This window comes from Myotis lucifugus, unplaced genomic scaffold (assembly GCF_000147115.1).
Source record: "Myotis lucifugus unplaced genomic scaffold, Myoluc2.0 scaffold_410, whole genome shotgun sequence".
Taxonomy (NCBI): Eukaryota; Metazoa; Chordata; class Mammalia; order Chiroptera; family Vespertilionidae; genus Myotis; species Myotis lucifugus.
This window is the reverse complement of record NW_005871458.1, coordinates 99,588-126,093: the sequence shown is the minus strand read 5'-3', so window position 1 is coordinate 126,093 and position 26,506 is coordinate 99,588. Positions and strand designations below refer to the sequence as shown.

The 26,506-nt window shown below is 50.7% G+C and overlaps 1 protein-coding gene across 1 annotated transcript in view; it reads left to right on the top strand.

Moving 5' to 3' along the window:
- ALDH1L1 (aldehyde dehydrogenase 1 family member L1) overlaps nucleotides 1-26,506 on the top strand; it is a 70,398-nt gene that overhangs the window by 32,441 nt on the left and 11,451 nt on the right. Inside the window, exons 4-17 of the mRNA XM_023743744.1 lie at nucleotides 5,508-5,659; nucleotides 7,427-7,661; nucleotides 8,470-8,635; nucleotides 10,717-10,818; nucleotides 11,626-11,715; nucleotides 12,590-12,727; nucleotides 14,640-14,765; nucleotides 15,536-15,627; nucleotides 18,115-18,262; nucleotides 19,965-20,084; nucleotides 21,265-21,392; nucleotides 23,821-23,971; nucleotides 24,257-24,327; nucleotides 25,233-25,285. Of these exons, the coding sequence (XP_023599512.1) occupies nucleotides 5,533-5,659; nucleotides 7,427-7,661; nucleotides 8,470-8,635; nucleotides 10,717-10,818; nucleotides 11,626-11,715; nucleotides 12,590-12,727; nucleotides 14,640-14,765; nucleotides 15,536-15,627; nucleotides 18,115-18,262; nucleotides 19,965-20,084; nucleotides 21,265-21,392; nucleotides 23,821-23,971; nucleotides 24,257-24,327; nucleotides 25,233-25,285 (1,747 nt within the window). The 5' untranslated portion in view covers nucleotides 5,508-5,532. The remainder of the gene's footprint in view (nucleotides 1-5,507; nucleotides 5,660-7,426; nucleotides 7,662-8,469; nucleotides 8,636-10,716; nucleotides 10,819-11,625; nucleotides 11,716-12,589; nucleotides 12,728-14,639; nucleotides 14,766-15,535; nucleotides 15,628-18,114; nucleotides 18,263-19,964; nucleotides 20,085-21,264; nucleotides 21,393-23,820; nucleotides 23,972-24,256; nucleotides 24,328-25,232; nucleotides 25,286-26,506) is intronic.

Here is a 26,506-nt window from a genome sequence, read left to right as displayed (position 1 = left end):
GTCTCGACTCTCCTCTACCTAAGAAAAGCAGCGCATGTACTACTTTGTGATGGTTCCTTGGAGCAACGATCCTCCCAGCTGTATGGTATTTTCAGATAGACGGGCCGCAACACGCAGTTATTATCGTCGCCGAGCATGTTGAGCATCTTGTATGGTAGTCTCTGACAAATCATGGTTCAAGACAGGCAGCAGGTTAGAAAAAGAGAAGGAGCAAGACAGGGATGGTGCGTGCCGAGGGACAACGTGCCCCCCTTTTCTAAGTTCCGTGCCCCGTGCTAGGGACGGTGAAAACTACCCTATTGTTGGTTCAGTGCAAGAGGAGCCTGGACCCCACGACTTAGTTCTTAGTTCTTGGGGTTGCCCCGCTCCGAGCCCAGGCCCGCCCGGACCTGTTGGGGCCCCTCATTTGCCACCTTCCTAGATGCGGACAGAGACAGAGTTTACAAGTACTCCCAGACCGGGACTTAACAGGTGTGGGCCCTGGCTCCCTCCCCACTCCCTCCTACTCTGTGTTCTTAGGCAAGTTTCCTAAACTCGGGATCTTAGTTTCCTGGGCTGAAATTGAGAAGGGCGATAAACAATAGTACCATCCTCCTAGGGTTGCTTGAGAATTCCTTGAGCTTATGCACCATCTGGCCGTAGGAGGCCCTCTGTGAAAGTTGGTTATTAACCTTTGCAACAATGTTGGGAAACAAGCCCTTATAGCAGCGGTTCTCAACCTGTGGGTCGCGACCTCTTTGGGGGTCGAACGACCCTTTCACAGGGGTCGCCTAAGACCATCGGAAAACACATATATAATTTCATATGATTAATCACTATGCTTTAATTATGTTCAATTTGTAACAATGAAAATACATCCTGCATATCAGATATTTACATTATGGTTCATAACAGTAGCAAAATTACAGTTATGAAGTAGCAGCGAAAATAATTTTATGGTTGGGGGTCACCACAACATGAGGATCTGTATTAAAGGGTCACGGCATTAGGAAGGTTGAGAACCACTGCCTTATAGAGACAAGGAAACTGAGGCTCAGAGATGAAAGCTATTGGCCGCAGTGAAGGCAGGATTACAGCCTCCAGTGCTCTCGGTACCCTGCTCTAGGTCCGTCCCCTGTGCCCAGGACCCTGGGAGAGGTCCCCCCCCCCAGGGGACCCTGGCTGTGGGAGGACAAGTGGGCTGCCAGCCAGGTGCCGAGCTGAAGAGACTGATTGCTGGAGAGGAATCAGCTTTGAACCCTCCAAATAGCAATTAGAGGAACGGGACACCTTGTGGGGGAATGAAGGCTGCCCGCCTGGCAGCTCAGCTGAGCCCTACCCTGGTCTAGAGCTGCATTCCTGGTGGGCCACAGGCTGCAACATAACAGGTGACCCGGAGCTGCTCTTCTGCACGGCACAGCTCCGCTTGCTCGCAGGGTCTGGTAGCTGGGTCCTGGGGACCCAGTCCTGGGTGGGGTCTGGGGTAGGAGACCTGGGAAGCCGTTAACATTCCTACCGCTGCCAGTGCAGCCCACAGCGTCCCCGCACACCACGGCCTGGGCAAGGACCTTGACCGGTGTCAACTCTGAAAGGAGGCATAGGCTGGGAGGCAGCCAGGCTGCCCACGCAGGCTCCGTTGTCTCTTCTTCCCAGCTCCTCCCCCTCGCTGCACCTGATCTTTCTTCGTGGAGGGCCAGGGGCCAATGGTTAGCTGAGGCCCCTCTCACCACTCTTCAACTGTGACAACAGCCTCACCTGGTGGCTACCAGACTCTACCTGCTTCCAAAGGCATTGTTTTGTACCCCTTTGTTTTTCCACAAGGAATACATGCCCAGTGTAGGGAAAGAAAAAGAGGCCCTGGCTGGGTGACTCAGTTGTTTGGAGCATCCTCTCATACACCAAAAGGTTGAGGGGGCTGAGAGGTTGGGGGAGGGGGTGCATGTGAGGCGCTGTGCAGCTGTCATACTTGGACCAGGGTCAGCTTGCTGGAGGCCAGCGAGCCCTTTCTAATGTTGCCACCTTATTCCTTCCCTTCTTGGACACCCCCACTTGATAGATTAGTTCGGTCAATGCACATATCTAGGTTACCAATTCCATCCCCAGTTGGGGCAAATAGGGGAGGCAACCGATAGATGATTCTTTCTCACATGGATATTTCTCTCTCTTTTCCTCTTTCTAAAAAAAAAAAAAAAAAAAAAAAAAAAATTAATAAAAGCATATCCTTGAGTGAGGATTGAAGAAAAGCAAAAACAAAAAACAAACAGCATTCTGGTAAGAAAAGGATAAATGCAGTCATTCCTTCTGACCCCCCAAAACACCCCAGACCCAAAAAACTCCATCCAGTGACTTTTAACATTTCTGTTTGAATTCTTCAGGCAAGTACACAAACACAGGTGCTTGCACATATACCTTAAAAATCATAGTGATGTGTTACTTGTTTCAGTGTTTTAGCTCATAAATTTCTGGGAGTGAAACAGATTATGTTGCCGTTTCTAACAGCAGCATGGCTTAAATAGTGTGAATGTCTCATTATTGTAAAATACTCATGTCTTTATTTGCTTGTCCAAACATAATTTAGAAGTGAAATTGCTGAGTCAGAAGAATTATTTTTAGGATTTGGATATTTATTGCCAAATTTTCCTCCAGAGAGTTTGGACCACTTTATCAGTGCACTGAGTTGTCTATCATATACCACTATCAGCAGTATATAAGCGTGTCCATTTTCCATAGCCTAGCCAACATCAGATATTTATATTGTTGTAAATATTTTCCAATTTTATAAGAGAAAAATAGTCCCTTGTTTTATTTTACATTTTTTGATTACTTGTGATTTGAATGTGTTTTTATTTGTCTATTGGCAGTTTTTATTTGGCAAATTGTTTCAGAGACATGTAAAATTTTCATGTATGAAAATTTGTCATATACTCTCTTTTACATTTCTTGTATAGTGTCAGGCTTGTAAAGCCTAAAATTTACCAGCATTTTCTAATACTTTAATGTTTTCTTCCTATATTTAATATCCATACATGTAAAAGGCTAATATGCAAATTGTCCCCATTGGAGTTCAACTGGGAGACTGATTCTTGTTATGATATGCACTGACCAGCAGGGGGTGGTGCAGAATGAAGAAAGGCCCTGGCTGGCAGCTAGAAGGCCACAATTGGCCCTGATCACTAGCCAGACCTAGGGCCCCTACCCGTGCATAAATTTTGTGCACCAGGCCTCTAGTTTTAAATATTTTAAAACCCAATTGAACTGTATTTGAGAGTAAGATGTGAACCATAGAGCTAGATTTATTTTATTTTACCTAATTAATTTAATTAATAGATAAGGTTTTTTTTAGAACAGTTTTTTTTAAACTTCTGTGCTCCACCTGTTAATTCCTCCTTTTCCTCCCAAACCTCTGGCAACCACAGATCTTTTCATTGTCCCTCTAGTTTTGCCCTTTTGAGACTGTCATATAGTTGGAATCATACAGTGTGTAACCTTTTAATATTGTTTTTTTTTTCACTGAGTAATATGCATTTAAGGTTTCTCTATGTCTCTTCATGACTTGATAGATCAGGTTTTTTAGTACTGAACAATATTCCATTGTCTGGATGTACCACAGTTTATTATCCGGTCACCCATTGAAGGACATCTTGGTTGCTTCCAAGTTTTACTAATTATACACTAAAGCTACCATAAATTCCCACGTGCAGGTTTTTGTATAGACATAAAATTTCAGCTCATTTAAGTAAATGCCAAGGAGTGTGATTGCTGGATTGCATGAAAAGAGTATGTTTAGTTTTCTAATAAACTGCCAAATTATTTTCCAAAGTGGCTGTATCTTTTTGTATTCCCACCATGGCTCTACATCCTCATCAGCACTTGGTATTGATCAATGATTTGGATTTTAGTCATTTTAATAGGTGTGTAGTGGTATTTCATTATTGTTTTAATTTGTGACCCCTAATAACATATGATGTTAAGCATCTTTTCATATACTTTTTTACCATCTGTATATCTTTTTTTTTTTTTTTTGGTGAAATGTCTATTCAGGTCTTTCCTCCATCTTTAAATTGGGTAGTTTATTTTTTTTTATGTTGAGTTTTATGGGTTTGTATATTTTGAATACCAGACCTTTATTAGATATGTTTTTGCAAATGGTTTTTCTCTATGGCTTCTTTTTATTCTCTTAACAGTGTCTTCTGCAGTGGTATTTCATGTTAGCAAAATAGCTGAGATGAAAAGGCACAAGGCTGCAATGCAGAGCACATGGAAGTGGGAATTGGTACAACCACTTTGGAAAACTGGCAGAATATGCTAAGGCCAAACATTTTCATATCTGTGAGCCAGGAATTCCACTCCGAGGTCCATATCCCACAGCAATGTGTACCTATGTGCAGGAAGAACCATGTGGCAGAACCTTTATATCCCTGTTGGCAATAGCTTCAAACTGGAAAACTACCCAAATGCCAACCCACAGTAGAGTGGATAAATAAATGCCTGTGTTTACATTCACACAATGAAATATTATGCAGCAAGCAGAATGAGCACAGTACAACAACATGGGTAATGTGAAGGGAGGATAAATCCACAGAACATTACAATGTACGATTCCATTTATATAAATGAAAAAGATATATAGGCAAAAGTATTTGATATTGTTAAAAGTTCATTTACTCTAAGTGGGGTGTAGTGTCTGGAAGAGGCTCACGGGGGGCTTCTGAAGTAATTCCTTTTCTTAGTGCTGATTATAAGGGTGTGTTCAGTTTGTGAGGATTCATTGAGCTACATACCAATGCTTTGTGCATTTTTCTGTATCTATGAGGCTAGTTACTTTCATAAAATTTTCCGTAAAGTATGTATGATTTTGTGAATGGACAATTTAAAGCAATGTACCAGGAGAATAATAGGTTTTACAGATATGCGCGCGGTGAATGAATGAGCAAACGTTGGAGGCATTTGCATGATCTAGGTATGCGACATTCCACATATCTTGCTTCTTCTTGGCCAGTGGCACCCCCTCTCACTTTCCCCTCCACCTTCAGTCCTCAGGGCCTGTCCAGCAAGTGTGCCTTTCTGTGAGGTTAAGGTAATAGGCCCCCAGGACCAGGCCCCCTTGCTGCTTCCTGGCTCATTTATAGGCTGAAAGTCATTTGAGGCACGTGACATCCTTCTCACTAACGAGCAAGGAAACTGAGGCTTGCTGTGACTTGACCAAGGTCACAGACTGGTTAGTACCTGAAATATGTTCAAATACACCTCAGGGAACTTGACGCCCAATGTTCCATGCCAATTTGGAGGGGTTCAATCTCTGTACATCTCCCCCACTGTAACATCTAAAATCTGCCCCCTTCCCTTGGGGAACCTTTCCCTCTGGTCTCCCTGCAGTGGCTCGCCACTAGGAAGCCCCAGAAAGGGGGCTGAGAGGTTGGGGGAGGGGGTGCATGTGAGGCGCTGTGCAGCTGCCACACTTGGACCAGGGTCGGCTTGCTGGAGGCCAGCGAGCCCTTTCTAATGTTGCCACCTTATTCCTTCCCCAGGTTCTTCCCACCCACCTCTGCTGCCATGAAGATCGCAGTGATCGGGCAGAGCCTGTTTGGCCAGGAAGTTTATTGCCACCTGAGGAAGGAAGGCTATGAGGTCGTAGGCGTGTTCACTGTCCCAGACAAGAATGGGAAGGCGGACCCCCTGGGTGAGTGGGTGGTCTAGGAGCAGGGAATGGGGGTGTCCAAGAAGGCAGGCAGCAGTGGGTGGGAGCAGAAGCCCGCAGGATCTAGTGGTGGGGCCACGGGTGGCCCTGGAGACCTCCTCCCCACCTAGTTGTGAGGCAGGGCCTCCATCCTGGAGAAGAGCCACGGGAGCACTCCGCCTGCTCCCAGCCCTGCTGTCTGGTGACCCCATGTTTCCCTGACCCTAGCCCCCAGGCCCTGAAAGGGATGTCAGGCAGGTGTCACTGTCCCCACCACTGAGCAGGGCTGACTCACAGAGTGCTAAGCCCCACCCTGGCGGTTTCTGTTCAGGGGGATGGAATGGGACCTGAGAATTTGCATTTCTAACAGGTTCCCGGGTGATGGTGATGCCTGTGGCTCTAGGAGGAGCAATTTGAGAATCAGTGGCTGAGCTGGGAACTCAGCAGCCCAGTAAGATGCAGGGCCCTCAGCTCAGATTCACAGACTCTCCAGGGACGCTCTCGGGTCTTCTCAGGCCTGACAGACATGGAATAGGGGGCCGGGCTTAGGAAAGGGGCCTGTGGGGCTGACCAGACACAAGGCTTGGTTCATAAGGAAGAGCTGAGTCTCCCCAGACAGCAGTGCAGGCCCCGTTCTTAGATCTGACCCATGACCTAGCCTGAGCCCAGCCCCGGCCACGAAGTGACCATTGACACCAGCTCCTGAGCCTGGACCCAGACTGGGGCTGCTACTTGACCTGACCTCAGATGTCACGCAGAAGTATTCCCTTGGTCACAGTGGGAACAGCTTGTGCAAGCACAGTCCAGCCTGCTCACACTGACCCCACCCTCCTTCAACACCTCTGGATGCCAGGGTACAGAGGTGGAGGGGCTAGAAGGTGGGTCAGGTCCAGTCAGGGGCCAGACATCAGGAGCACGAACAGAGGATCAAGTACAAGCAAGTGTCCAATGGGTGCTAAAGAGGGGCAGGCAAAGAGAACTTGGAGGTGCCGGTATAGTGACTGCAGGAGGCAGCTGCCACCACTAAGGCTAGGGAAAGTCGAGGGAAGAAGTTGTGACTTCTAACACTTGGAATTGGGGGGGGGGGTGTAATTCAGACCTGAGAGGAGGGTGTGCTGGCCATGGGGCTGGTAACAGGGTGGGGAGAGAGGCATGAGGGCTGGGACTTGGACCTTGGAGTGCCGACACCAGCAAGAGGGGGTTGTGTGCACTGAGGCTAGTTAGGCAGATACTGGGAAGACTGCAAAGGACTCAGCTGCTTCTCTGGGTGAAGAAGTGAGGCTGGGGTAATGCTCACAGAGAGGAAGGAGCCCTCCTCCCCTCCCCTCTCCTCCCCTCCTCTCCTCTCCTTCTCCCTCCTGCACCCGTATTGCCAGTGCCTTTGTGGTTTGCAGGTCCCAGACCCCTCCCCAGAGAGCAGGGTAGAGAAATAGTAACTTGGTGATGGGCATGGTGTGAGGTCTTGGGGAGCGGTCTGAGGGCAAAAGGCCAGCCGTTGGGGGTCAGGCAGGAGTCTGGGAGAGGGAGGGGCTCCGATGTCATCTCTTGGTTGTCAGCAGAAGTCAGACCAGATAGAGCAGTCCCTGAAACCTCACTCCTGGCTGGTGCTGCCCCCTCTGTGCTGTGGGGTGGAGCCTGGCTGGGCCGTGGGGAAGGCTGAAAGGGACAGGCCTAGAGAGAAGAGGCAGGAGTTACTTTGCTGGGAAGGCAGAGGTGGCCACGTGTGGGTGGGTGCAAAAAGGGGCCGGTTTCCCATTCCCTGTCCCACAGGCCTGGAGGCCGAGAAGGATGGAGTGCCAGTGTTTAAGTTCCCCCGCTGGCGGGAGAAAGGACAGGCTCTGCCGGACGTGGTGGCAAAATACCAGGCTCTGGGTGCTGAGCTCAACGTCCTGCCCTTCTGCAGCCAGTTCATCCCCATGGAGGTCATCAATGCCCCCCGCCATGGCTCCATCATCTACCACCCGAGTCTGCTCCCCCGGCATCGAGGGGCCTCGGCCATCAACTGGTAAGGCGGCAAAAACAGCCCCCTCTGCCTGAATCGTCACCCTCCCTCAGCCATGCAGGTGCCATGCAGGTGCCTAGCTGTGCTGCCAGATGGCATCCACCCACCGGATTGGTTTAAGGGTTAACCATCAGCAAGAACACTCAGGAGAACGCGGATAAGTCTCGCTGAGTACTGTGCACTCCCACAGTAAGCTTCAGCGTGGGCAGTCATGTTCCCATCTTGCCTCGGGGTCTCTGAAACTGTGTCAGGGGCCTCACCCAGGCTACCAGGACCACCAACCAGGTGATGTGTCCAGAGGTCTGCTCTAACCTCCACCCACTGCCACCCTCTCAGTAGCACCCCACTTAGAGATAAAGATGGGTGATGAGAAGTACTAAGAAGACAATGAACAGGTGATGTGTCTGGTAGGTGGGGTAGTTTAGATGAGTAGTCAGGGTGGGGAGACAGCTAAGCTGGGAAAAGAGAATGGGTTTGCAGTCAGACTGGTCTGGTTGGAATTCTACAGCCACATCTCTTCACTTCTCTGGATCTGTGTCCTTGTCTGTAAAGGGGGCGATGCCTGTTACGTCAGTGGGGAAGATTAAGTTACAGGAGGCATATCGGGCTTTTACCACAATGCCCGGTTGGTGTCAATAAATAGCATTTTATTTCTCCTTCCCACTCTCACCAGAACAGGCATCGATCCTCCCCGGGGTCGAGGGGGTCCAGAGGGCGTGCTGGAGGGTGGCAGGGTCTATACAGGCTGCTCCCGAGTCGTCCTTCTCTGTGGTCCTTGCTGCTAGACTCAGGGTTTCATTCTGTTCCCTAGGACCCTCATTCACGGAGATAAAAAAGGGGGGTTTACCGTCTTCTGGGCAGATGACGGCCTGGACACCGGGGACCTTCTGCTCCAGCGGGAGTGTGAGATCCTCCCGGACGACACCGTGAGCACTCTGTATAACCGCTTCCTCTTCCCTGAAGGCATCAAAGGGATGGTAAGAGCTGCGAGCTGGCCTTGCCGCATGTGCCTGTTTGTCCCAGACACCCTTTCTAGGCCCAGCCTGCCCTGGAGCTGGCTGGGAATTGGTACCCCCAATTCAAGGGTTCTGGAGGGAGAGAGCTCTCACTTCACAGTTTCCAGGAGGCATGACTAGGACATTTAATATACTGTATTAGGCAGGACTCTTGCTTACAACTGCAAGAACCAAACTAAAAAGCTTTAGCCAAAACGGGGACATTTTGGGCTCATTAAATAGAGAAGACTAAAGGCAGGGATGGTGTCAAGTATGGCTGAATCCAGAGGCTTAAGCCATGTCACTAAGATGCTATTTCTCTCTTTTTCTTCACCCTAAATCTGCTTGTCTGTTTGGTTAGCTTCATTCTTAGGTTGACTGCCCTCAAATGGGAGGGAAAAAAGTCACTGGTACCTCAAGGCTTACACCTCTGGGCTCCAGGGGAAGAGAAATCCTCTTTCTCCTAGAAATCATGAATGAAAAATCAGAAAAGGCTGATTGGCTGATTTGGGGGTCATGTGATCACACAGAGCCCATCACTGACCAGGATAATAGGGTACTCTGATTGGCTAGCCTCAGTCACATGCTTCCTGCTGTGGCCTGTGGGGGAAGGAACGCTGGTCCTTGTGGACTGAGATTTTTTCCACAAGAAAACTCAGTGTTACCAGAGGAAGAGACAAGAATGACTGATGTCAGAGACACTTATGCTTGGCTCGGCAGGCAGACCCCACGGGACCTGACTCCAAAGGGGTTGGTGTGTGTGCCGGCCAGCTGGTGGTCCAGCGGGAGAAGGCCAGCCAGTGGTGGCCAACATTCCTGCTTTTCACAGATTCTAGCGGCAGCAGGAGTCAGACAGGGGGAGTTCCCCCGGAGGGCAGCACTTGCTGTTTGGAAGTAGCAATGAGTATAACAGTGCCCTGAAAGTGCTCACTGCTGCCCAGACGTCAGCAGTCTGGTGTGCGGCCACCTTTTATTTTTCAGGTGTGTAGAACTAGATGCCTCTTTGTTTTGTTTTTGTTGTTGTTTTTTAAATATATTTTTATTGATTTCAGAGAGGGAGAGGGAGAGAGAGATAGAAACATCAATGAGAGTATCATTGATTGGCTGCCTCCTGCACGCCCCCTACTGGGGATCGAGCCTGCAACCCAGGCATGTGCCCTTGACCGAAATCGAACCTGGGTCCCTTCAGTCCACAGGCTGACACTCTATCCACTGAGCCAAACCAACTAGGGCTAGATGCCTCTTTGTATTCTCTCTCATGCAAAGTAAACTTGCTGAAGATTTTGTATGAGAGACAGAGAAAGGGGTTACCTTGCACATCTCACAGGAAACAATGAAAAATATCCTTTAAGGCTGCGCTGTCCAATAGGGCAGCCACTGGTCACATGCGGCTATTAAATTAACTTAAATGAATTCTAATTAAAAATTGAGTTCCTCAGTCTCACTAGCTACATGTCAAGTGCTTAGGAACGACGCACAGCCAATGACCCCTGTATTGGACAGTACAGATGTGGAACGTGTGCCTTGCCACAGAGCATTCCACTGGGCAGTCCTGCTTTCGACATTTCTGACACCCCCCTCCCTTCCCAGTCTCGCTGTGGCTGGGGCTCTCCACAGCCCCTTCCTCACAAGGAGCTCAGGCTTCTTGGCTGCCCTTCCTCCTACCCTGAGTCCTCCTCCCACCATCTTCCTCTTCTCTTGAACAGAGAAACTACTTCCTGCTTAACCTAAGACCTCCAAAACCATCGCAAGGCTCACGACCCGTTCTCCTTACCAGGCAGGGAAGGTTTTAGATAAAAACTTGGAAATGTGTGTGTGTGTTCTATGTAATCTTCCAAAACCTTGTGTGGTGGAGAGGGTGGGGGTTAGTGCCCATTGTACAGGTTGGAATTGGATTCAGACCAGCTCCATCTCTTCATACAGGAGATATTTCCTGGCTGCCTGTGGTGTGCCAGGCATGTGTGATTACTGTGGGGCAGGGTCCAGACTCAGTGTGAACCCAGGGGATGGGAGTAAGGGGAAGGTCCTAAGACTGGGAATGTTGACCGACCGGGTCTCCCCAGGTGCAGGCTGTGAGACTGATTGCCGAGGGCAGAGCCCCCAGAGTCCCTCAGCCTGAGGAAGGAGCCACCTATGAAGGCATCCAGAAGAAGGAAACAGCCAAGGTGAGTGCCAGGGACACTGCCCACCCTGCAGCCAGGCGATGCTCAGACTGGGGTGAGGCAGGTATCCTGGGGAAGCTGGGGTTCTGGCTGGGCAGCCAGATTGTAATTGTTTAAGGAAGCGTGAGGGCTGCCAGGGTGGGGAAGCGTGAGCCAAGCTGTGGACGGGGGAAGGTATGCGGCACCCAGACAGGCCGGGATCAGGGTCCTTTCTGGGTTTTCCTCTGTTTCTCTTTAGGAAGAATGGGCAGGCAGGATCCCCAGAGGTGTGTGTGTGTGTGTGTGTGTGTGTGTGTGTGTGTGTGTGTGTGAAATCAGCTGTAGTGCTGGCAGTCTCGAGAGGTAATTCAGTTCTTCAAAGCTGTCACAGTAGTGGAGTCTGCGGGCTGTATCTCTGCTCCTCTGCTCAGGGCTTATGGGGTGCCATATGGGGATCTGTGTGAGTCCTGTAGGCCAGGAGGAGCTGTGGGCGGCAGGGCACTATGGGATGGGCCTGCACTGTGCCGGGGACTCCATGTAAGGCCTTGGCCATCTTAACAATGGAACAGTCTCTCCCCAAAACCATTAGTTTATGTTTACTCAACCTGCGGAAGTCGGAGGGTCGGAGAGCACCCAGAGCACGGGTACCAGGGAGACACCCACCCGGCTCAGGAACTCAGACTAGTGTCTGAGAAGCCGGACTTCCCCGCTCTCTTCCCCGGGCTTCACCTACTGCCAAGGGCCAACAGGCTGGAGGGGAGGGCACAGGTGTTACCCAGGTGGTCAGCAAGTGGAGAGAGACCTGCTAAGCAGCTGCGTCCTGCCCCACAGATCAACTGGGAGCAGCCAGCAGAGGCCATTCATAACTGGATCCGTGGGAACGACAAGGTGCCGGGCGCCTGGACAGAGGCTTGTGGGCAGGTGTGTTCATGCGTGACTGGGATTGAGCTAGGTGCACCGGTGTGCCCCACTGACTGCAGAACTGGTTGGCAAATAGCCACTGCCCTGAACTCCAACCCCACCCGAGTGCCCTCAGCCACTTCAACCCCCCACCCCCCCCCACCCCCGACCATGGGACCTACCTACCATCTGGTGGCTAAAGGATCAAGGCCTTCAGGCCCTGAAGCAAATCTGAGGTTGAGCTGTTTTGGATGTAAAATATTTTGACTCTCACCTCTGAGCCGATAGAGACCCCAGGCCCACCGCTGACTTGGACTTAGCCCCAGGGGGAGGGGCAGCAGGCTTAGGCCAGGGGCTGGGCGGGAAGCAGGTCAGATGGTGCTTACAGGCTCTCTTGAGGGGTCAGGGTCTGGCAAGACCATAAGCAGGGACTTTGCACCCCATGGAGGGCAATCCTGTCCTCCACAAAGTCCCAGACTGTCCTAACCCCTGATCATTGACCAACCACCCAGACTGTGTCTGGGAGTCCCCCTGCTGCCCTCACCACCACAGGACCCCTTTCAAAGTGACCAGTGCTTGGTGGCACCCCAGGGCCGGTGTCCTCACTGTGGTGTCTTGAGCAGATGTCTGTCTACCTGGGATCTGAGGCTGGGGCCAATACCAAAGGTCTTAGGGGCACACTGGGCTTAAGGGCTCCAGAGGCTGCCAAGGCCTTGCTTGTGCCCCTGGAGGCAGAGTCTTAGGCCCGCATAGCACTGTCCCCCGCCCCCACTTCATCTCCCTGCCCTGCTCAGCCCTGCCCAGCCCTGCCCTGCCCAGCCCTGCCTAGGCTGCCAGCAGTGGGGGCCTCTTCTCATTCACTGCCTTCTGGTTTTCCTGTCCTGTTTCCAAACAGAAGCTGACTTTTTTCAACTCCACACTGAACACTGCAGGCCTGGTGCCTGAGGGAGAAGCTTTGCCCATCCCGGGAGCCCACCGGCCGGGGGTGGTCACCAAAGCGGGACTGATCCTCTTTGGGAATGATGACAGAATGGTAACAGTGCTGCTGCGGGCCACATGTCCCTTGAGATTTCAAGGCCACACAGACTTCTGCCCAGGGTTCTGACCCTGCAGTTAGACCCCAGGCTGCTCTGGAGAAAATAAGATGGCAGGTTCTAGGAGTCCATGTGTGCCCCTGGCCACTGGGTCTGCCCACTTCCCTGTTCCAGGAAGGCTGGCCTTTTGCTCTTTTCGACCAGGTGCCCTACCCAGAGCTGGGTGTCCTGTGAGAGTGTCAGAATCAGGGGGAAGCTCTCTGCAGGGACTTCTGAACTTGGGGCCTCATATTAGTCCTGCAGAGTGTCCAAGCACAACTGGGGTGGTCATTAAAGCACTGTGCCTCAGTTTCCTTCTCTTTGAAGAGCCCTGGAGTCGTACCAGGCACAGGGCATGCTCCGATTTGTATTAGCAGACTCTGCAGCTCAGAAGCAGCTAATATCATGGAGCACTTTCTGTGTGCTTGGAAACAGCTTTAAAACAATTTCCATGCATTAAATTTAATTCTCCCAACAACCCTATGAGATATGAATATTATACCCATTTTACAGAGGAGGAAACGGAAGCACAGAGATTTTTTTTAAAAAACCTAGTTTGTGGCAGAACTGGGACTCAAACCCTTAAATCCTGGCTCTGAGGCCCACCAGTTGGCCATGGTTCTCTATTAGTGCTCACTCCGTGCATTGCTGAGCAGGTCGGGGCCTTACGATGCCAGGGCAGGGGAGAAAGCGGACAGGAAAGGGACTGTGAACATGTTAGGGAATTTCAACAAACCCTGGATGCTGCCCCTTGGCTGCATTGGTGTGTGCATACAGGCCAATTTATCATGACTGATAAATGCAGTTGGAAGACCAGGTCTGTCTTGGATCACAATCCCTAGAAGCAGTTCCTGAGATGGGAAATCTCGTGCATGTGATTTCTGGACCATTCGGGGTGCAGGCTAGGACAGAGGGTCCTGGAGCAGTCCAGCCTTAATCAGGACAGGCTCTGCAGTGTGACATCAACTGATCATGTCCCGGCATCCTCACATGACTCAGTTCTCAGTTTCTGCACCCCCGAGTTAGGGTGGGGGTCAAAGAGGCATAGCCCCTGGCCTCTCTGTGCAGGGCCATGCTTATCTGCCCACATCGGGGAGGACACGGGTACAGAAGTAGGCCACTAAGAGCCCACGCTTGCAGCAGGGCCCTGTTATGGGGGAAGGGCACCAGCTCCGTCCTCTGTGATATTCGCAGGTACAGCAGAGCAAAGGGGCAGCCTTGATGGAAACCCGTGGTGGAACCATCTCTCGGGAATTTCCAGCTGGGTATGGCTGGGTTTTAGCTCACAGAAAGCTCCAGAACATATTCAAAAGGCAGCAGGCTGGGGATCAGACATGGGACTTGGCACTAGATCTATTAGGGCATGTGTGGTATATGCCATTTCTATAGACTTCTTATCAAACAGAGAGGTTCGTCTCTACCCAACAGTACATCTGCTCTTCTTCCTACCTCGATATGCCCCTCTGTCCCCCAGAGGGCATATATGACCTTCCCCAGATGTTCTCATGGGGTTTGGGGAGCTGGGGAGTTTGGTGATGAATTGTTTTCTCAATTGGTTTTCAAAGTAGTGCTGGAATTATTCTGTCTAATGCACGGGCACTGATTTTATAGAAATAATAAAGCCATTACACATAAAAGAACAAGAGCAGGTGGGGTGGGTGACAGGGAGAGGTGAGCGTGAGCTCCAGTTTCCTCTGTGTCCTTACACAGCAGCCTCCCCACTCTGAACGCCTCCTCATGCATCTGAGACTCCCTATGCCTTTCTCGCGGTGAGGGCTGGAGATGAAGCTCAGCGCTCTCTGCAGACTTGCTCTCTTCCTGGCATAAGGGCATTCGGCAACCACAGGCCCTGAGCAATCCTTTCTTGTGCAGCTGCTGGTGAAGAACATCCAGCTGGAGGATGGCAAGATGATCCCGGCCTCGCACTTCTTCAGGGGAGAAGACAGCAGCGCCCTCGAGCTGACGGAGGCAGAACTGGTCACCATGGAGGGTGTGCGGGTGAGACCACTAAAGGGCTACCGTCTGGTTGGGCAGGTCCTGCACTGCGCATGTGTTTTGTGACTCACACTCCCTGAAGTCAGGCTCTGCACACTCTGCGGATGTGCTGGCCCCAGGCCCGGTGTTGGTTCTATCCTGTCTTGGGGCTTTCTGTGTCCTCTTGTCCCTTCTTCCTCTGCCTCTGGAAGCCTGAGATTTGGTCAGTTATCTATGACTCTTCTAGGGACTCATTGTCAACAGGGGACAATGAAACAGAAGCCCCTGGAATAGCTGAGTCAGGTGCCAAGCCCAAGGTCTGCCCTGGGGTCGGTCTGCCCTGGGGTTAGAAGGCCAGCTGGACAAACTGACCCTCTGGTTACAATTGAGTGGCATTCGGAGCGGCATGAGATTACGTGTTTATAGAGCTGGACTTGAGTCAAAAGCTGCTACGGCTGAGCCCATCTGTGAAATGGAAGGAATAGACCCCACCTCCGTGGATGTTGTGAGTGGTAGAGGAGAGCATGCGCATGAAAAAGGTCAATTTAGTACCACCTGTTAGGATCTAAAAAATGTTGGCAAAGAGCCTAACAGTCATCAAAAGAATCAGGTACTTCTAGAGTGTATACACACGTAGAGTTCTAAACTCCTGAGGCAGCTGCACCTTGGAGTGGACTGAGAGCCAAGCCTGATGCCGTGCACACACCGTGCACACATCAGGGGCTGCTGTCACCCAGCTGACACCTGCTCCCAGCTCCCTTGGGACCTGTGTTCTCACCACGCCTGTTTTTCAGAGTGCCTGGAAACGGATTCTCCCCAACGTCCTGGAGGTAGAAGACTCCACCGATTTCTTCAAGTCGGGTGCCGCATCAGTGGATGTGGTGAGGTAAGGCCAGGAGTGGGAGGTCCCATCCCAGTTGTCTGAGGCTGTGCCACTCATCAGCCCAAAACGTAATGGCGGGAAACCACCACCATTTGTTATACTCATGGTTAGCAGGTCAGTGATCCAGAAAGGGCCCATGAGTGCAGGCCTGGCAGGCCACCCTGAATGGCTACAGGTCAGTGGACTGGCAGGAGCTAGGACAGCTGAGTAGGGATGTACTACTGCTAGCTGGCTTCTCACCGCCATGCCTGGCACCTGGGCTGGGAAGGCTGGCAGCTGCTTTGCTGGCACCACTGACCAGGCACCTGCATGTGGTGGCTTGGGGACTTGGACTTTTCATGGTGCTGAGAGCGAGAGTGCCAGCAAACAATGCAGGTGTGGTAGCACCTTTCGTCACCCAGCCTGGAAAGTCTCCCCATCGAGTCACTGCTCCTGACTTGATTGGTCTCAGCAGTCACAAGCCTATTCAGACTCAGGGGCAGGGACAGAGACCTACCCCTTCAGTGGGAAGAAAATCAGCTAATGTATGACTGTTTTAAAACTGCCACAAGCTCCAATACCCCCAGTGAAAGCCAAAGTGTGCAGAAGGTGGGGAGTGGAGGGAGGACAGGCAGGTTGGGCCTGAGCAAATGAATCTAACCTCCCAAGTGTTCCGGTCAGATGTATGCTGCGGGTAAAGGAATCATGATTTCAATATTTTAAAAATTGAGGTATAAGTTCATGTACAGTGCAATGCACAGATCTTAAGACAATAGTTTGGTAGACTTTGGTTTAACTTGTGTAACCCACACAAGCTATATAATATATAACCTATAGATGATGTTATATCTTTCATATATAACATCAGTTATATCTTGATCAAGATAGACACCAGCCTCACCCTACGAGGTTCCCTCCTCCTCCTTTCCAACCAGTAGCCTAATGGCCCATAGACAATCTTTCACCATAGATTAGTTTACCTATTCTTCAACTTCCTATCAATTGTCCTGCCTTCCATTTAACAGTGTATAAACAGAAGGTTCAGGATTAAAAAGAAAAAGAGCCCAGCCAGTGTGGCTCAGTGATTGAGCATCAACTCATGAACCAAGAGTTCACCAATTTGATTCCCAGTCAGGGCACATACCTAGTTGCGGGCTTGGTCCCTAAAATCAATAAAAACATATTTAAAAATAAAAAAGAGAGAAGGATGTGGAATACACTAGAATATCTTTGCTTATAACAATAGTAATTAATTTATTCAGTTTGGTTTAAGCAAAAAAGCCAAAAAAAAAAAAAAGAAAGTTCAAAAGTCTACAGTAGCTTTCTTTAGGCATAGTCCAAAGAGTCAAATTATGTCATTAACTTGTCACCATCTGTTGCTTCATTTGGGGGCAGGGATTTTCTTCATAGTGACAAGATGGCTTCACAGTATCTTTGGTCTCATTTCTTGCCTTTCCAGCTTTCCCACTGAAAAGGGGATTGCTCCTCCAGCAGTTTTCACATAAGTCCTTGACTTGAATTTACTGTCTCTGGTGGAGTCATGAACCAATCACTGGCCAGAGAGAGGCATGCTGTAATTTGCCAACACTTACCTCCCTCCTCCTCATGCTGTCTCCCCTGGATACTGCAAATGTCCACTTGAGTCCAGAGTTCCAAAACATCTGATTCAGACAGTTCTACCATTTCAATAGTTATGTAGGTGGAGGGATGAATTTTTGGTTTCCTGCTCTATCATCTTTAGTCTTTACGTAGGCTTTTATTTATCTTGGGTAGATATCTATAAATGAAATGGAAAGTATATGTTTGAATTTTAAGCAACTGCTTTACGGAGTGGTTTCCAAAGTACCATTTTACAGTCTTACCAGCAGTGTATGAGAACTCGGTTGGTAAGGTCCGGCTTTATAATTTTAGACATTCTAATGAGTATGCTTGTGGTTTTAATTTGCACTTTCCTAATGACTAATGATATTGAGCATCTTTTCAAATGTCATCCATATTTTTTCTTTGGTGAAACATCAGATCAATCTTCTGACCATTTTTACTTAGGTTGTTTTTTTCTTAGTGTTGAGTTTTGAGAATTTTTAATATATCCCGAATAAAAGCCCTTTACCAGATATATGATTTAGAAATATTTTCTCTCAATCTGTGGCTTGCCTTTTAATCTTTAACAGTATCTTTTGAAGATTATTACTAATAGTTGGATTATCTCATTTACTCATCACAGAGTGGGAGCAGAGCTTTTATTATTCCCATATTACAGGTGAAGAAACGCAGACTCAGAACAGTTTGTCACTTGCTCAAGGTCATAAATTAGTAAGTGGTGGAGCCAGAACTTGAAACCAGGGCCTCCTGAGTCCATGGACTGAGATCTTAACCCCAATTCTAGACTAACACTCTTGCTGTGGCTGCTGGGATAAATGTCTTTGGCACCACCACCTCTGCTGCTAGAATAATGCAGGTCTGCCACGCCTCTTCCCATGCTCCCACTTTTTAAAATCTCCTTTCCTTCAGACTGGTGGAGGAAGTGAAAGAGCTGTGCGATGGTGTGGAATTGGAAAATGAAGACGTTTACATGGCAACCACTTTCAAGGACTTCATCCAGCTGTTAGTGAGAAAGCTGCGAGGGGATGACAAAGAGAGCGAGTGCATCATTGACTACGTGAGTTCTGGGCTTCCCCACGTGGGCATGACCCTACCGACCCCTCAGGCATCTACTGCTGTGGATCCAACAGAACACACGGGGGTAACCTGGATGTACAGGAAGGCAGGACCCCCCACGTGCCCACCTTTCAGTGTCCCAAGCTCTCCCTGGCAGCTCTGGAGAACCCGAGGATGCCAGGGCAGTGGGGCAAACTCAACAGAGGAAATTGCTGTCTAAGGCTCAGTATGTAGGATAAGTTCTGAGTCCCAAGACACGAGACTAGGATAATAGGAAGAGGCCTTTACCGAGCATTCCTCTCCCTCTTTCTCCTTTGTTGGGTTTTCCAGCTGCATCTCTACTGTGCCCACAGCCCCTCCTAGATTACCTGCCTCGACTCTGGTGCCCCTGGGTGGCCCTAGCCCCTGGTTCTGGTACGACCTTCTCCTCCATTTGTCGCATAAAACTAAAAAAAAAAAAAAAAAAAAGACCGTACCCTTTTATGTAATGATGTTTACTTTGAATTTATATTAGTTCACACAAACACTCCATCCATACTTTTGTTCCGGCCCTCCGGTCCAGTTTAAGAAAGAGAGAAAGGAATTGGGAGTGTTTTCCCAATAAGGAAAACAAATGTTGCTATACATTTAACTTGTATTATGGAAAAGTGATGAAGTAATTGCAAGTCTGTTTCTTAGAGAAACTATTTATTTATCTTTTAATCCTCACCCAAGGATATGTTTATTGTTACCAATTCTCTGCATTAAATTATTTTTGTTTAAATGCCAGGGAAAAAAGAAAGCAAGAGAGAAAGGAATTGGGAGTGTTTTCCCAAAAAGGAAAACAAATATTGCTATACATTTAACTTGTATTATGGAAGAGTGATGAAGTAATTGCAAGTCTGTTTCTTAGAGAAACTATTTATTTATCTTTTAATCCTCACCCAAGGATATGTTTATTGATTTTTTTTAGGGAGAGGAAGGGAGAAAGAGAGAGCGAGACATATCGATCAGTTGCCTTCCATGTGTGCTCAGACCAGGGATCAAATCCACAACCTTTTTGGTGTACAGGACAATGCTCCAAGCAACTGAGCCACCCAGCTAGGGTGTTTCTTAAAGACATTCTTGAAAATTATCTCTAGGTTATCTTGGTACAAACTGCTATAGCAATTAGCTTTGGGGTAGTTTGTCTGGCTGGTAGTTTGAAACAAAACCTGATGAAGAAAACACAGGTGGTCAGGATGGACCTCAGGTTGGCTATAGATTTGTGAACAAATGACTGATGAACAGGTTTCCCAGAGGTTCCTGCATTCAGCACAGAATTGCAGATATGTGGGTAAGTGAGTGGTGGGGCTGGTGTCATGTCTGGCGGCTTACAAGGGCCTGTCCACCTACTTGCTATGTGTGAAGGCCAAGCAAACAGCCTGAGGTCACATAGCAGGTAAGTATCAGGGCTAGGACTTCAACCCAGGCAGTCTGGCCTCAGAGTCCATTCTATTCATTTCTTCTTACCACTCAGATCCTCAGACTTCTCATATAATAGACCCCTTGGGTGTGTGCTTGTGTGTGTGTGTGTGTGTGTGCGTGTGTGTGCGCACATGCGTGCCAGTGGTTGTCTATCCATCTGTGTTTCCTGTGTCTCCATGTGGGTTTGTGCCAGCCAGTGATGCCCATTTGTGAAGAATCCACACTACAGCTAAAGCCTGTGAAACCTTTCTTTCCAGGTGGAAAAGGCAGTGAACAAGCTGACCCTCCGAATGCCCCACCAGCTCTTCATTGGGGGCACATTTGTGGATGCCGAGGGTGCCAAGACCTATGAGACCATCAACCCGACAGATGGAAGTGTGAGTGCAGGCCCAGCACCTTCTTTTTCCTCCCTCCCACTGCTCCCCCATCCATGGTGTGCCTTCCCATCTACTCCCCTATCTGACACCGGGGGGTCCTGGCCTGGGGGACCTCTGCTTGGACACAGAAGGGCAGTCCATCACCAGTCTTCCCTACAGGAACGACATAGAGGGAGGTGTAGTGTGGACGGGTTGGCGGGGGGTTGGGGCAGGACTCTAAAGGGCCTGCTCTAGGACTGGAATAAATTTCAAACCATTCCCTCCCCTCCACACTTCAACAGTTATCCCAGGATGGCCCCACCTTCTCGAATATTTGTACCCGAATGTCTGGAAATTCTTCCTTGAATCCTACGTTTGTCAGGATTCTTGACTATGACCCTCTCACATCATGACCCATGTACACACACATTCTCACACATGTATATACTTGGGACAACACTTACTCTTACAGGTGTCTACCGAACGTTTTCTGTCCTGCCCCATCTTACAGTATAGCTCCGGTCCCTCAGAAAATAGGTAGCACACTCAACGTGGCTCATTGGAGGGAAGTTTAAAGACAGTGCTTCACAAAGAGACGGATAAGGTGTGGGGACACAGACAAAGGGTACAGTGCCCTTGGCAACAGCATGGAGTGCTGTTAGCACCTCAAAGCCTGTTTTGGGAGTCTTGGGATAGAAGGTGTGTGGACAGAGCTGCCCAGCAGGTGCTGTCTGTAGTGACCAGCAAGAAAGCCCTGGCCTTCGCCCTCTAGCCCTTCTCTCCCACCTGCACCCAGGCCCGTGCTGTAGACCATATGGGTACCTTTAGGGCATGCAGTGCCGATTGGGGACAGGTCTAGTCACCCCCAATGTCTAGCCTATTCCTCTTAAAAAATAAACCCTTTGCCTGGGACTCACTAAATGAATGCATCTATGCTCTCGGTTTGAAAATGCTCATCCTTAGTCGGCAGCCCAAGTCTGTTGCCCTGTGTTGGCTCAGTGAGAAAGTGATGAGAAGGTCCCTGGTATGTACAAACACAAACAGACCTTTCCCAGGCCTCATCTTACTCTGGTTGCACCCTCCCAGTGCCCTTCCACTGGTAGAATTTCCTCTCAGAGTGCACCCAGGTGGCGGGGGAGCAGGCAGGCGTGTCTGTGTCCACGGAGCCCAGGGAAGGCTTCAGAGTTCTGCTCCACCACAGGTTATCTGCCAGGTGTCCCTGGCCCAGGTCAGCGATGTTGACAAGGCAGTGGCTGCTGCAAAAGATGCCTTTGAGAATGGATTGTGGGGGAAGATCAGTGCCCGGGACCGGGGCCGGCTCCTGTACAGGTGAGAGCCACCCACCCACCTGTCAGCTCCCACCACCTTCAGCTCAGGGTGAGGATGGATGCTCAGGTCCTGTCAAGAAGAATTGGGGTTCCAGACAGGTCCCCGAGGCTCATAAAAGGCTACTCAGAGGAAGTGACTTGAGAGGCAAGAGGGATTTTGCAAGTGACCTCAGGGGAAAGAGTAGAGGGGACAGTGTGAGCAAAGATGAGGGGACAGTGTGAGCAAAGATGAGGAGGTGCAAAAGTGAGGGAGTGGAACCACAAACTGGCAAAGCTCACAGCTGGTTCTGGGCAGACCCAGACAGACAGGGTGCTCACCTGGACCAGCCCAGGGCTGGTGTGCACAGAGGCCGACAACGGCAGGGACGGGCTCATCCTCACATCCCCCTCCCCCTTTTTGTAAAGTCAGGGTGTACATGGCCCTCCCTCCTTAGTTCCAATCAGAAGTCTTAGAGGACTTGGGATTGCTGTGGCTTGTGACCACAGGATGGAATGAGGCCTGGAAGAGAGGAGCTGCTCCCCTAGAACCAGGTGGTCTGAGTGGGGGTGGAGCAGTCACCCCCAAGAAAGGTGGGGTGATGTTTCCAGCAGAAGGGAGGGTGCTGGACAGACAAACAGCAGTATCCAAAAGCCTGGTGAGCCGGTTTCAGGAACCTGGCTTTGAAGCTCTGGGTTCTGGGGAAGCCCTCAGGCACGGAGCCTGGTGATGATGTAGTCTACCCTACCCCCTGAATACCTATGACCCTCACATCAGTGCTGGTCATCTGGCGGGAGAGGCCCCACCCTGGCCATGCCATTGGAATGCCTTTTGTTTCCATTCCAGAGGTCAGACATGCCAAGGCAGCCCCCGCAGCAGGGAAGCAGAGAGAGGGGCTTGCATGGCTTGCAAAATGGAATAGATATGGTGGGGTTGGGGCCAGGTGAGGGCTGTGGAGGCTGGGCATGCCTTAACTTTAGTTTCCAGACTTCTTGGAGCACCCATCAATTTTAGGCAGCCATTGGCTAATGACCTAGAGCCTCTGAAGGTCAGTCAGAGCTATGAAGCGTGCATGCCTGGGCTGGTGGTGGTGAGCTGCTGGCCCTGGAATAGGGACCCTGTGGTAGACGATGCCAGCCCAGAAGAAAGTGCCTTTCCCTGGAGATGCTCTCCTTCCATCTGGCGGCACATGGGATGACCCCACCGACAACAAAGATAGTGAGGAGGTGGTGCCATGCACAGCTGTAAGTGGAGATTTCAACTGGATGGACAGACGTGTCAAGGCCTGAGAACTCCTGGTGACCTGCTCCCTGCCCCATGCAGCCTCCCAGTCCCCAGGGAGGAGGCGTGCCCATTGCTGCCCTGGAATTTCCCTGAGAAATGGCTGCAGAGCACCCCTGGTTCAATGAGGGAAGTAGGACTACCATGGTTTTTATGGAATATGGACTATGTTATAGGAATAAGACATGATGCAATTGTGGGAGGAGCTGGGAAGATAGATCCAGAGGGGAGAGTTAGAGAAAGTCACTAGTCAGCTCCCCAGAACCCCAGGGAGATAAGACAGAACCTCCCTGGGAATCTGGGGAGCCAGTCACACCCAGCTGCCAGAGCGGGATCATGAGGGTCAGGATCAGGTGGAGGTGTCAGGACAGGGTTGGAGCTGTATCCTGAGTGTATGGGCAGCCATTGGGAGGACTGGAGGTATAGGCAGGACTGGACCAGGCCTGGGGGTGTTAGGGCCTTGCCAGTGGCCGTAGGCAGAAAAGAGCAGAGTGGGAACTGGTCAACAGGCTTTGATCCTGGGCTGGTACTTCCCATTGTGCAAGACAGGGCTGCTCTAGGTTGGTGGTCTCCACCTTTCTCCGTCCACCCTACCCCTTGGATACCTTCGATCCTATTATCAGGAAGGGGGCCACTATTCTAACTCCTAGGCTGTCCACAGCAGCAGACCCGCCAGAACCGTGGGAGAACAACTGGATGTTGGAGTGTTCAGACTCCAGGAGGACTGTATAGACATGCCTTCCCTTGCATCTCTCCCATCATTCCTTCCTCTCCATCCCTGGAGATGCCAGCCTTGGGAGCATCTTCCACTGGATTAGCTGGTGCTGGAAGCCAGAGAGGCTTTCCCCTGGTGGAGGCCACCCCGAGACCGAGATGTTGGACCTCCTCTGCAGGATCAAGTGTGAGGATTATTATAAAGTAGTCAATCCATTGATATTTTGGGGAGGAAGCAAGGGAGTGAGGAACGGAGAGCAGGACAGAGGGCATCATCTTCACACTCATCCAGAGAAGTAAATGTTACTGTTCCATCTCACAGATGAGGAACCTGAGGTCAGCACATCTGAGTGTGCAGGGCAGGGCTCCTGACTCCTTGAAGAACAGCCCTGAAAAAGCAAGCCAGGGTGTGCCAGGCCTGAGCCCGTCTTCCTCCCTTCCTCCATGCCTTGGCCAGGTTGGCAGACCTCATGGAGCAGCATCAGGAAGAGCTGGCCACCATTGAGGCTCTGGATGCAGGTGCTGTCTACACCCTGGCCCTGAAGACCCACGTGGGCATGTCCATCCAGACCTTCCGCTACTTTGCTGGCTGGTGTGACAAGATCCAGGTGGGGACTAGGCTCCTTCCCACCGCAGGAGAGCTCACACAGGCAGGCCCGGCCCGGCAGGGCAGTCCGAGGGCAGCACATTACTCTGAATGTTGTAAACACCATTATACATAAGCTGGGGGGTTCGGGTCTCCTACCCATCTGGGTAGTGGGGGTGTCAGGACACAGACAAAACCTTGCTCTTCCCTGGGCCCCAGCGGCAGGCTGTCTGCCCAAAGTGAAGGGAAGAGAAACTGGGCTGGTACTTCCCACTGACACCCCCTCCCCGCACCATGCTTCTTTCAGGGCTCCACCATCCCCATCAACCAGGCCAGACCCAACAGAAACCTGACCTTGACCAGGAAGGAGCCAATTGGGTGAGTCCCAATACAGAGTGGAGAGTGGCCACACCCCAGGTGCTTTTCACACAACACAATGTGTGGGGCACTGATATCGTCTTCTGTTTATGTATTTAGTGAACATCTATTTATTTGCCAACTACTATGTGCCAGACATTTCAGGGGCTGGAGATAAAACAATGATAAAAATTGATGGAAATTCCTTTTCTCGGGATAAAAACAGCTTCCACTTCCATGTGCCTGACTGTGCCCGGCACTATTTTAACTACTTTATAAACCTAATTTTATGTAATCCCCACAACAACCCTATATCAGTCAGGGTCATGGAGGAAAACAGAGAGTAGACTCTAAAAAATGCATCTGAAAACAGTATAATAATTAATGTGCTTTAAAATGAGGGACTCCTACGCAGCCCAAGGAACAGAAATACTGATGGAGAAAGAGGCAAGAGCAGAGACAAGTGCTCAGTGGAAGGAAAAATAAAAGTGTCCAGTCAGCGTAGATAAGACTGGGGACGGGAAATGATTCAGACCCAGCGGGAGGAGGCCCTATCTCACCATCAGGTGGCCCAAAGGCCCAGGATGAGTAGGCTGTGGGAGCAGGAAAACCCTTCTTTAGCCCCCAGAGAGGGGTGAGGCTGGGGGAGGTGGCATGGACTACAAGGCAGGGGTTCCCAGGACCAGGCCAAACAGCTGAAGCTACGGGGAGAAGAGGAGAATTGCCTACCTGGTGCTGAGAAAGAGAAAAGGCCAGCTCTTTCCAATGTTCAGAAAATATTAGAAAACGTATGAGCCCATCTTGCTGCTTCCCTTAGCGTCTTCCGGTGGCTCCCAGTGCCCCTAAAATGAAATCAAACTCCTGACTTTGGCTGCCTGCTTGAAGGGGACCTGGTGCCCTTGACCCCCTCCCCTCACTGGGCTCAGCCATGTTGGCCTCCTCATGAACCCTGGGCCCTTTACGCCCATGCGCTCTCTGGGTATTCACATACCTGCTCCCCTCCCTACCCCCCATCCTCCAATTCCTGGTCATTTAGGCGTCTCTCGTGGTGATCTCCTCTCCAAGACCAGTGCCTACCCTGTGGTCTACAATCACATTTTGTTCTCTGCAAGATACACGTCCCCCAATCTGATGCTGCTGCTCTCCCAGGCGACACACTGAGCACTCCAAAAGCGTCTGCATACAGAGTAGGGGTGGCTCCAACTAAATGCACCAACCAGCTCCCCTGGCCAGTGCCCCAGTGACCCCAGGAGTGGGCCACAGCCACCTCACGCCTCCCTCAGCTTCACACTGGCCTAACCTCCCTGGGGCCAGTGGTCTCTCTTTAGTGAGAGGAAGGTGTCAGCTCCATCATCCAGGCACAGTGGACAGAACCCTGGGACAGGCAGGAACCACCCATTGCAGTGCCCAGGGAAGTGACGCACAGCAGGGCAGTGGCTGGGAGGTGCAGGCTCCACACTGAGGGAGCCAAGACCATGAGGTTTCCCTAAAGAAAGGCTACCAGGAATGGATGAGGCACAGAGGTGGTCATGAAGATGATTATGGTGACGATGAAAACAGTCGCATAGTCAGTGTGGGGCTCTTGCGTGCACTAGTTCCTACAGGGGAGAGGGGAGGGGAGGGCCACATGCCTGCTGGGACCACAAGTTTCATCAGCAAGTCCCTCAGCACAGTGGGGTGGCCTCCCCTCCCTGGAGACCCTGCCCTGCCAGAGGCTTTCTCCTCAACCGAGAGGTGGTACAACACTGGGCTCCATGGCTTAATGCAAGGCAGGCAAACCTTATGGGGTTTCCCAGGCTGACTCCATGTTTCTCGTCTTCATGAGACTGACCCTGGCCTCATGTCAGGGAGGACCCTCTCCCACATCCTTCTAGCCCACTCTTGTGACCCTGGACCCTGCCCCACAACCCTCCTGCCTGCCATGTCACCCTGGGCCCTTCTCTAGCTGCCAGGTCCTTACCCATGCCTGCCTGCTGTCACTGCCCCCATTGCCTGGTGCCATGCCCTACCAAACTACATCACTAGACTGGTCTCACAGCTCCAATCAGAGACCATTCAGTGTCCCATGCCATCGTGCCCTGGGAAGAGGGGCTCCTGCTAGACCGGATGCACTGCCCGTCAGGGCCTGCAAAGGCAGACGGGAGCTGCCTCCAGCAGGACTGTTGGTGCCATATCAGGAAGCCTGGCCCCGGAGTGGATA